This window comes from Rhagoletis pomonella, unplaced genomic scaffold, assembly GCF_013731165.1.
Source record: "Rhagoletis pomonella isolate Grant_MI unplaced genomic scaffold, Rhpom_1.0 Rhpom_scaffold_05525, whole genome shotgun sequence".
Taxonomy (NCBI): Eukaryota; Metazoa; Arthropoda; class Insecta; order Diptera; family Tephritidae; genus Rhagoletis; species Rhagoletis pomonella.
Window position 1 is genome coordinate 1 of NW_023464063.1, and position 11,971 is coordinate 11,971.

General features: G+C 34.1%; 1 protein-coding gene across 1 annotated transcript; it reads left to right on the forward strand.

Moving 5' to 3' along the window:
• Positions 1–5,395: 5,395 nt before the first annotated feature.
• Positions 5,396–10,889, forward strand: LOC118755165 (sodium/calcium exchanger 1-like; the record flags this gene model as incomplete). Its single annotated transcript, XM_036490022.1, has 3 exons — positions 5,396–5,517; positions 8,887–10,721; positions 10,798–10,889. Coding segments are annotated over 3 exons (2,049 nt in total), but the record flags the coding sequence as incomplete, so codon positions are not given.
• Positions 10,890–11,971: the final 1,082 nt, after the last annotated feature.

Genomic DNA, 11,971 nt, shown 5'->3' on the forward strand with positions numbered 1-11,971 from the left:
GAATTTTAAATAAGCTTTTGCTATAAACATTTACCTTACGCTTAAAGAAGTAAACTTATTGCAAGTTTATTTCAAAAACTCCTTTAGAAATGTACGTATATTCAATTTATAAATAGGAAGATATCATAAAAGCAAAGCACTCATAGTTGTGTTTACTTTTCGCGTTCTCTTTAAAATTTATTTTTGGCTGATTTTTACATTTAAAACATAACAAAAACTGAAAAATATTACAGGTATTTAGTTTTAATAGATAAGTACATATGTATGTAAGTAGGTATGCTTATGTAACGAGGTGACGAAAACGTGATTTCGCACAAATTTAAATTTTATTGCGGACTAGCAAATACCCGGCGTGCTTCACTGAGCCGTAAAAGTATTTTTGTGCTGTTTGATACCCGTACTGTAATATTTTATTTATTTTATAAATTAAATTAAATACTAATTTTAAAACAGGTGGTAACCCTCCTCAAAAATATTCTCGGAAGTAAGCTTTCCTAAACCTTTTTAGTTTGATACCTATATTGCAATATTTAATTTATCTTATCAATTAAATTAAATTGAATTAAAATTTTCAGACATGTGGCAACCTCCACAAAAATATTTTCAGAAGTAAGCTTTCTTAAACAGCTATATTGCAATATTTACTTTCGACAGCCATATTTACTTTATCTTATCAATTTACTTAAACTGGAATTTTCAGTCAGGTGGCAACTCTCAATTTTTTTTTTTTTTTTTTTTTTAAATAAACCTCTAGAAATACATCGGTGAAAACTGCATTCAATTTTATGCATTTGTTTTCGAGTGATTTATGTACAAACATACAGACAGACAAGAATTCTAAAAATTCTTGATTTGATTTCTATCGCTCTAATAAAGGCCTCCATATTAATTCTTCTTTAATGTTATAATGTACAGGCATCGGTCTGTTACAATTTTATTCTATGTATAGTGTTTTTTTTTTTTGGAAAAATTTTTTATTACGCTAAAACCAAAAAATCAGAAGGGGGGGGGGGGGGGGAATATTTCGGACTAAAGTTAACAAAATTAATATTTTATTATCGTTTTCGGCAGAATATAATTTCCTTAACCACATTTGCTCATCAACTTGTTTTGGAAGAGAAAAAAGTCTTAATTTGAAGTTATTGCAAATGCGTATTCAAATAAATTTTTAAAAAGTACAGTATTCGAGCAAAGGGAGTGTGCTTCAAATTTAAGCATTATGGCTTACGGAAAGTACAACTAGATCACACTAAAAAATAACCGGGTGCTGAGAATTGAATTGCTCGGTATATATGTATGTATATCTTCAATTTACTATGGCCACAAGATTTTATAAATATCACAGCCGCTAAAGAGGCCCTTCGTTGCATTGCAAACGTTTGGATCTAAAGTTGAGAATTGCTCTATAAAATGGAGTGTTCCTAGTGTTCTAGTGTCCACGTCAATGCCAAAATTGCGGCATTCTCGGACGAAGGAATATTCAAGATACAGACAGAATTCATCACAGCCGTAAAATATGGCCTATGCAACCTGAATGCTGCTAGCATCAGGCATATCAATTTTTTAGCATCACCTCGGAATGTGTGAGCTACTTTGAAAGTGATAGAATGAAAGATAATGCTGAGTGAAGAAGAATCGGATAGAGCAAGTCGATGTGATGTCAGAGGAAGTACTCCATGGTTTCTTTTTTTAGTTTTAAATAAAAGAAAGAAAAATCTCTGACTGTAGTTAAATGCCACATAACTATCACCGTTTAAATTTCGAATATAAATGTACGCAAATACATATGCATATTAGGGTGCGGTTTTCCACCGGAACAATAAAATGTATGATATTTAAACAAGACCGACAAAACACTTTGAAAAAATATTAAGATTCGCGTTAGCCTCACCGATTTGATAATACACTTTAAAAAATACTTTTTTCCAAAAATCTCCTTAGATGATAGAAGAGTTTAAACTTAAAAGGTCTGCATAAACATTTTTGAACATCTTATAAGCGCAGTAAAAATATCTAATGAGATTTTCGAATGCATTTTCAAATCGGTCCAGCTCATGTAAATCTTAATATTTTCCGAAAGATCATTGAGAAAGTCCTAAAATATGTATATAAAAAAAAATATAATTCCGATGGGAAACCTGTGCCGATTTTTTATGGAGAGTGATGCACCCTAATGTACATATAATACAGTAACTCAAACAAGTGACCACGTGTTATTTTTTTTTTTTTCAATATTCGTAACGTTTTTCGAGCTGAATTTTTTGTTATTTGCATATAAAAGTACCGTACAAGCTCTAATCACGACCATATATATCATAGTTTAGTAAAATTCAATTCAATTTGCATAAAAATTTCAATAATTTCATCTGATTTTTGAGAAAATTTTTGGGTATGCAGTTTTAGATATAGGCAGTACAGTTTAGTCTAATGACGTGTAAGTTTCAACCAGCTAAAACGCTGGCTGATTTTTTTAATTTTTCTTTGTGAGTGCTTTTGGGGTTTCTTTTGTTATTTGACAAGTGCAACTTACACAAACTGGCGCTGATTTTTTGAAATTTGGTTGAATTTTATAATTTCTTTTATAAAGTTTAAAACTGGGATTTACACGGTTTTTGGTTAAAGCTTGGGCAATATTTTTATATAAAAAAAATAACGCGAAAAACGTTATTAAAATTTAGAAGAACATCAACACGTGGTCACTTGTTCGACTCGCTGTATGTATGCGTCGCTATATACACATTTAGTTGTATTCATGAGTGTTAATGAGATGTGAAGGAAGTAGGTGGTTGATATTTAATTCTATCTTACTAAGTATAATTAAAAAATTCTCTGGCATTCATGTTGGTTATAAATAGTCTGTCACATTTTAATTGAACGTAATGTATCATAGCTGCATGGAATGTTAAAGATTTCGAAAATTTTAAAATGCTGTGGATATTCATTTTTCACACAGGGACGAACAAATATCTTTGGCATCGCGCCGTATTAAGTAAAATTCTTTTCCTAAAAACCTATCAAATGGAGCAAGAAAACTCAGCCTAAATCTGTCAAGATTGTACTAATAAAGGAGAAATTAATAAAGAGAATAAACAAAAAAAACTGTGTATTTGTAAAAAGATTTTTTTTTTAAAGCCCATAATACTTTCAGTTGATGTATGTAAGTATTATTTGCTGACGCAAGTAGTTTTATGTTTTACGACTTAGGCCTCAAGACATTTAAACTCCTCTGATGCTCATGACCTCATATATTGAATACAAAAGTAATCCCGAGAATTCTTGAAACAATCCCGAAAATCGTGGAAAATTTCCGAAAGACCCCGAAAGATTTAACATTAAGAATCCGGATGGGTGCAGGAAATATCAAATAAGACGCTAAAATAACACCAAAATTTTTTCCCTAAAAGTAAATCACAAAATATTTCATTATTTTTCAATTCCTTAAACAATAAATACCAAAAAATACCGCCTGCTCTTTCTTTCCTGTGCCGTTTAGTATTTAGAAATCTATTACAGTATTCCTCGCTTCACTTCAAAAATGGCGCAATTTTTGGTTCAATTCCTGTTTAATTGAAAAGTTCGTCAGTTAGAGAAATGTCACTACATTCGACAACCTAATCAATTAAAAGAAAATGCATGTGTACATTTTTAATTTAGTGATATTTATACAGTTTATACTTTAAACGAAAATATAAAGAAAAAACTATTTGTATTTATTATTAGTCATACATAAGTATGTATACTTGCCCTCACCTTTTTTAAAGATAATTGTTATAAAAAAATAAAATAAACGTAAGGAAGAGTTAACCGGAGAAAATTTTAATGCCACATGTTTTTAATCAATTAACCTGTTCAAATAAGCGGGAAAATTTACATGGATTTTTATGCAGTACTTTTTTACCCATAAGGTAATTCAAATCAATTAACTGGGGGACAATTAAGCGGGGAATACTGTAGTTAAATACCTTTTTATTTAGTATTTAGCAAGTCCTAAATACTTAAGATTCTTTTATTTTAGTATTTAGGCAATTATAAAGACAAAGTATTTGTATTTTTCAAGAGGTATTTTATATAAAAAAGTATTTAATTATGCCCATTACTAGTGTGGTGTTAACCAAAGTAAATTATAACAAAAAAATATAATTATAATCTTAACATTTTATTGGAAAAGCGGTCAGCAGACTTTCTATCGATTCGTTTTAAGAAAGCTAAATTGCTTCTGATGAGACACAATTGATAGATACTCGTACATATATGCTATGCATTTTTTACACAAGATAAAATAAGGACAAACCGCCATTTCTATACATGTAATGCCGAATTTCCACCAGGTATTTAAATAAACTTAATAAATGTTTTTATTAACCAAATGGGACTAATATTTCTAATGCCCAAACTTTGTAATTTTTTTATTATAATGTTCTTCTGACCAAAAAAAAAACGATGAGTATCTTTTTTCAAGTAGTTATAGTTTTCTTTAAACAAATACTTATATGTTGTTTTAATGTTGGATGAAATGAACGATATACCTTAGCAGCCGTCGAATAATTGAAATCTCTTTGAAGTCAGGTAATAAAGTTATGATTATTTAGTACCACATTAATGTTTAGATGGCTTTGCAAATCAGGAGCAATTGATGCTTTTGTGAGGCCGTTTTCCGACAACAAATCGTTGACGCAACGCGAAATAAGAAAACGTTAAAGGCGAACACACACAAAATTCAAGTTTCGAGTAGAGGTGTTTTTTTTAGCTTAAGTTATTTATATTTACTTATGTATGCTTTAAAATTTTAACGCTTTAAAACATTAAAAAATAAAAACAAATACAAATCTCTATTAGCACATCTTTATGTGTAACTTTTACGAGCATTAAATTTTAAATTTTGCATTCTTTTTTAAACTAAATAGCAATAGGAACGGAATGTGAACACAAGTTTGTATTAATATCCAGCGAAAGCGAATACAAATTTAGCAGCAATTAAAGTTGGATCCATGAAGACCTGTAAGAGCTAGATAACACTTTTTTTTGTATTTTTATTATAATTTAATAACATTGCAGTATTAATTAGCCAAAGAACAAGAGCATCACTTTGCACATAGTATGCACATGTGTATGTATGAAAATAAACTATTTATAATTTATTAAAATAGCAACAACATTTTTTATTTCGCGACGCTCTCTATTTATTTTTATATTCACACATTATTAAATCACAATTATGGATTGCGTACTTTTTAATTTTTATTTTCATAATCTTTTTTTAAAGGTATTTATTTTTATAACATTTTCACAACAACTGTAACAAAATCGTTTCTTACTACTACACTCGATAAACCATCCAACCGTTGCACTGTGCACTGTGTACTATTTTACTTTTATTTTTGTTTTACGATTTTAGCTACCCCAAAAAGTGCCAACGCATTGTCCGATGGCGACCCGCGAAACGACACACTCGAACTAATCGTACTGAGCGCATGGTACCTCACAGTGGCTCGAGAACTCTTCTGTGTGCATGCATATGTAAGTATCTAAATATAAATATAAGTATGTATGTATGTACATTCTAAATAGTTAGTCTCTAGAGCTCCCAGACTAGTGCACCCTACACGAATGGAAAGCGGCTTGATCAGTTCATTGCGGTAAAAACATTGTGTAAATGCATGACGTATACATCCATACATACTTACATACATATGTATGTACTTACCGTGGAAACACAATGCCGGCGAACGGCGAACTCACCATAGCGTAATTCCCGCTGTCAAAATTCGAACACCCGCCGCCATATGAAATTGAACACAGCCAAAGCGTGGCGATAGATTTATTTCTATCGCTCTGCTGGGCAATGGCGGCAGTACATGCCAAAGGTGACCATATGTTTCTTTGCTTTCAAAGATTTAGAAGAAAACAACATATAAAACAAATTATTTTTTGTTGGTTGAAAAATTGAGTGGTTTAAAATAAAACAATTTATAATATTTATATTTGTTATCATTTCATCATTTCTAAATATGGTTTTGTTTTTCAAAATATGGTCACCTAAATTATAAGTGCGACGAAATGCTGTCAGCTGTTTTCCCTAACGCTCTAATTCTGTTAAAATAGGCGAAATAGCAGGGCGAACGGTGAACGACGGCCCCGCCCGATTCGGCGAACTTCGCCGTTCGCCCGGTATTGTGTTTCAAGCATTAAGTATGTCCATACAAATGTATGTACATATGAGCATTTGTAGATAAGTAGCACTTGACGTTTTTACAGATATTGATTTTTAGGCTTGATGCACACGAACGTTTTTCTCTTAAGATGCATCGGCACTGCGCACAGTGGTCTCCTTTTTCTTCTGGGTGAGTGCAATAGTGCCGAGTCCTTATAAACCTGGTATTTTCATCCTTAGCTACCACCATCGTCCATTTGCGTCCATTCGGCAGGCATGACCAAGAGTTGGTTTGGTCAAGGTTTTTGGCGTTTTTATCACACGCTGTAGATGGCTCAACACCGACCATACGTGGCGACGAGTCACATCCTGCGAGCGGTGACCCTGCTTCAAACTGAATATGGCGGGTCTATAAAGAAAACCTCACTATGTAAATCCAGATGTCCACCGTGCCTGCGGACTGAATGGTAGAGCTGGAATACAATCGATATTTGTGACCATCGATGTTTATTGATAGTGCCATGATGGATCGTCGCATGCAGATTTCCCACGTGAACTTGCATCAAAGTTCAATTCTGCCATTTCCTTGAAAGGATTTTCGTGATTTCAAAGCATTAGTAGAGTTAATCAGTCTTATCATGAGTTTCATTTTCCCCGAACCGGTTCACTTTTCACTTTTGGTTTCCATGGTTTTACTATGGGACAAATGGACAAATTTTCGAGTAAATTTTTTTTCAGGTGAAACTCAGGATAAGGCAGAATATGATTTATTCATATTTCTTTTGTTTTTTACACACCTTTCTTTTTTCAAAAATATACAATTTCATAAAACTTTAATTTCTATTTATCATATTGATCGAGCGTTAGACGATCAAGAGTCCATTCGCCTTAGTAACCCATTACACCCATTTGGGTACTTAAAGTTGACATTATAGACAATGTTTTTATGTAAAAAAAATAAAAATAAAAATGCTATATTCAAAAAGAAAAAAGTTTATTTTTTTTTTTATACGTTGCACATTAGTGTAAAAAATTTATAGTTAAAGCCCATAATAAGGCGGAATAAATAAATTTTTTTTCATTAAGTTTCGTTGAAAGGTTTCCAAGATACAGCACTTTAAAAAAAGGTATGCATGACGTTTTCTTAAAATTTAAATCTCGTGTAAATAGGCAATGCTACGTCATATCGGCAATATATGCCGCATGTATATTCACGTCACCTAGACTTTCAATCTCTTCAACTTTCATCCAACTCCTTAGAGGTCGCGCACAGAGGTGGTATATCTTTCGATCTGAAGCTTTTCATTTTTTTTTTACAAAAAAAAAAACAAAGATGACAATGCATGTTTAATAAAAAAAAAATTTTTTTTTAAAAACATGGTGTAATAATAATAAGGTAACTTAACCTCACTTTTTCGGCACTTCTATTCCTGTCACGCATTTTAAAGTAGTAGAAAAGGTACTAATTATTTACTACTTCTAATACGTTCGTGCATACTATTTCAAAATAAATGTAAAAAATATATAACTACAGGCTTATAGGCCTGAATATATGTTTGTATCGGCACACAGCTTGGATATATAGTAGAACTTATAAAAAAGTAAAGGCCGTAAACTAAGGCAATTTCTTATAAGACTGAGAATGACTTTTTAATATTATAAGCGAATTCCTAATTTAAGCATGCAGCCACTCTATTCTCGTGTATAAGTAGTTGTCCATTTGGCTCAATATTATGACAATGCAGCAAAAGTTATTTAATATAAAAAATCGCATTTCCGTACGATTTTTGTGTACGCCTTTTTCCATTGATAACCACAATATCTTTTATTTGTTTACATTTTGAGGACAAAAATTATACAAATCCAGCAATTTTAAATATTATTATCGTTCTAACTACACCAAGTTCCTAAAAAATTGCGATCAAAGGAACTACTAAAAAGGAGAATTTTAAATACTATTTCCCAACGAACTGTATATAATATGGTGACCTTTTTTCGCCATTACCCCTTTTATGCGACTTTTTTGAAAATTCTCAACGACAACACTGGGCCCCAGTAATCCGCGGTTGTGCTGCAGAGTTGGACGAACGTTCTAAAAGCTGCTATAAAATCACTGATTTTGTATGGAAAATGGTTTCACATTTCACATGCAAATAGATTTTAACAATTTAAAATTTTTGTAAGAATAAATTAAAAATATTTGACATTTTCGAGACCAAATAATCTGACAAAAAATAAACGAATCAGCAGCTCTTATGATACTACCTGTTCAATGTGACTTGATAAGTACACATTTTTTTCGTTAATTTCATTTGTCGAAACGACATTCATGAAGCTTGTCGAATTGGGAAAAAAATAAAAATATTGAACCGGTGAAAAAGTTTAGAAATATTCAAAATTATTAATCAAAACGGTATTCATCTACTTATTTTTTAAACGGAAACGACAGGGACAAACTGCGGGAACAACGAGGTGAAACACCAAAAAAGCGGGTATTTGGGCGCATTTCGACGCCATTCGTGGCACATAGTGTCGGTGATCGTTAGCTAAGGACCGCGTACACAACAACAACGGCAACAAGTTCTCGAAACCTAAACCATTCGGATTTATTTGTGTGAGTGCTATAAATCGATGCGATGATAAAAGTATATTCAGATAGAAGTCGCCAATTGAAAGCGTTTACTAAATTAGTGGCTTTGGTTTGTTTGAATTGTTTACTCCTTCGATTAACCAAGGCACAAGAAAAAACGAACTCGCCTGGAGTAACACAGTGGAATATTACACCCAAATCAATAACTCCATCACCGTTAGCGGATAGTGAACCAAGCATAGCAAAACCGACGACTGCCGTACCACCCCCAGACGATTTAAATTTAAAACAAATGGTTAATCCTATTTCGAGCACAACACAACCAGAGGCGACTGTACCTCCACAAAACGAATCGAATGAACGAAATAGTATAAATCCATTTTTTCGATCCGACTTTGACGAAGGAATTATAAGGTGCAAGGATGGTCTTATTCTCAAATCTTGGCGACCTTTAGAAGGAGTTTCCAAAACGGAAAGAATAAAACGAGGAATTATTTATTTCCTGGCAATGTGTTATTTATTCATTGGTGTTGCCATTGTATCGAATCGATTTATGGAATCTATAGAGGTCATTACATCAAGTGAAAAACGTGTAACTGTACTTAATAAAAATGGCCAGAAAGAAACCATATCCGTCCGTGTGTGGAGTCAGACAGTGGCCAATTTAACACTCATGGCTTTGGGCTCGAGCGCACCGGAAATTTTTCTTTCTATAATCGAAATGTTTCAGAAGAATTTCGAAGCTGGCGATTTAGGTCCAGGTACAATAGTTGGTTCTGCGGCATATAACCTTTTCATTATAATTGCTATATGTATGGTTGTAATACCGAAAGGTCAAGTACGAAAGATACGTAATTTTCGAGTTTTTGTTGTGACATCTGTGTGGTCGACATTTGCTTACATTTGGTTGTGCTTAATAGTGAAATATATTTCACCAGGCGTCATTGATATATGGGAGGGATTACTAACGTTTATATTCTTTCCAATTCTTGTGTATCACGCTTACATTACAGAGCGTCGTCTCTTCTGTCCGAAATGTTACAAACAATCATACGAAACGAATCAGCGTGGTATCGTTGTGGGCAAAGTTGAGTCGGCCGAACAAGGCAAGGATCCTGTACGAACAAGTATTAAAGATCTAGTCGAAAGTCCAGAAATGCGCGAATTTGAAGAAACACGCCGAGATTACATTATTAAGTTGAAAGAATTGCGTCGAAGATATCCAGAGTATGATTTGGAAATAATCCAAGCAATGGCGCAGGAGCAACTAATCAAAGATAGTCGTAAGTCAAGAGCTTTCTATCGCGTTCATACTGGACGTCGTTTAACTGGGGGGCCAGGCGTACTAAACAGAGCGCTTTATTTCGCAACTATGGAAATATCAGAGAGAAAGGCCGAAGCTCGTATGCAAGGAGAGGAGGATGAAGAGCTTTATGATGACTTCGAGACGTGCATATATTTTGAGCACGGCCACTATACTGTGATGGAAAGTGTCGGAGATGTGGAGTTGCATGTGATTCGGGGCGGAAATTTGAAGCATTTAACAAAAGTTGAATACTCCACCGAAGATGGAACCGCGAAGGCAGGCACAGATTATGTAGCCATGAGGGGAGTGCTTGAATTTGCTCCAGGCATCGAGCTGCAAACCATTAAAATAAGAATTATTGATGATGATGTCTTCGAAGAGGATGAACACTTTTATGTCCACCTTAAAAATCCGAGTACGGAAGCTGTTCTTGTAGCACCTAAAGTGGCAACCATTATGATCCTGGATGATGATCACTGTGGCATTTTCGGATTCAAGGAAACACAACATCAAATTCCAGAAACAGTGAAAATTTACGAAATATTTGTAAAACGATATTCGGGCGCACTTGGTAGAGTTATCGTGCCTTATTATACCAAAGAGAAAACGGCAAAATCGGGGAAAGAGTACGTGGATGTGAGCGGCATACTGGTATTTGAACATGGCGTTGTTGAGTGAGTAGATTTGTAAAATAAGTTGTATTTAGCACATGCTGATCATCTACATACGTATGTATTTAAAAAACCTTAGGCAAATCATAGAAGTTCAAATCATCGACGAACAAAGCTTTGAAAAAGATGTTGTCTTCGAAGTATATCTTGGCCAACCGAGGATTGCAGAAGGTAAGTCGCAGCAATAGACATTTCTTATATCTGCAGGCTAATACTCGTATCGCAGCCAGTTAAAGCCTGATTGCAAACGAATTATTGCACTCGGCCCAAAAAGTGTCTTTTTTTTATATCGCTGGCTGAGTGGAAGTCGACCTATATCGGCAGCCAGTTCGAAAACACCCTATCTCAGAAAACTTTTCACGAACGCCCTACTTCAGAATTTGATTGAAAAACACTCTATGTCAGAACTTGGTTGAAGAACGCTCCATCTCAAACGAAAATACTTTAAAAATATGCTCAGATAGGGCATTTTTGAATCGGCTGCAGAGATAGAGAGTTCTTCAACCAAATTCTGAGATAGGGGTTTTTCTGAGATACTTCGCCGACCTAAACGGGGTTAGATCGCGGAAACAACAGCCCTTGGTCGGGTGAAATCCGAGTCATTCCGGTACGTAGAACCGGCTGTCGTAGGAACGGAAAATCCTACAACCCTAACGGCATCGTCCCTGTGGACCGACCCTATAGAGGCTGCACGCTTTTTGGGGCTGCCGTTAGTGGAACTCGACGACAACGACTGAGATATCAACCGATCTGGGCGGGGTTGTTGTAGCCGCTACAACAACAACAACATAGGGTTTTTTTTGCTATAAAATTCTGAAATAGGGCGTTGTTGAAAAATTTTCTGAGATAGAGCGTTTTTGAACTCGCTGCCGAGATAGATTGATCTTCCACTCAGCCATCGATATGTTGTTTGAAATGTAACTTGTTTGTCCAAAGAAAGTTTAAGATTCCCAAAAGCTTAAGTAAAATCTCCACACGAAGTTTTTGAAAAACCTGTCACGCCCGTTCTCTAGTTTTAATTCAAAATAAAACCAACCACGAATTGCTTCTGATTAAATATGAACCAGTTGTAATTGTCCATAATTTTACTTTATTTAAAGAATTTTAGGAAAGGAAAACCTCACAGAATTCGCAGAGTTTTGCTTATTTTTTACCTCCCTTTTATTAGCTCGGTATGTAACTATGTAATATTGATGCGCCTAAAATATGCAGCGATTTCTATTCTCAAGTTACATACCTGATGACAGTACCAA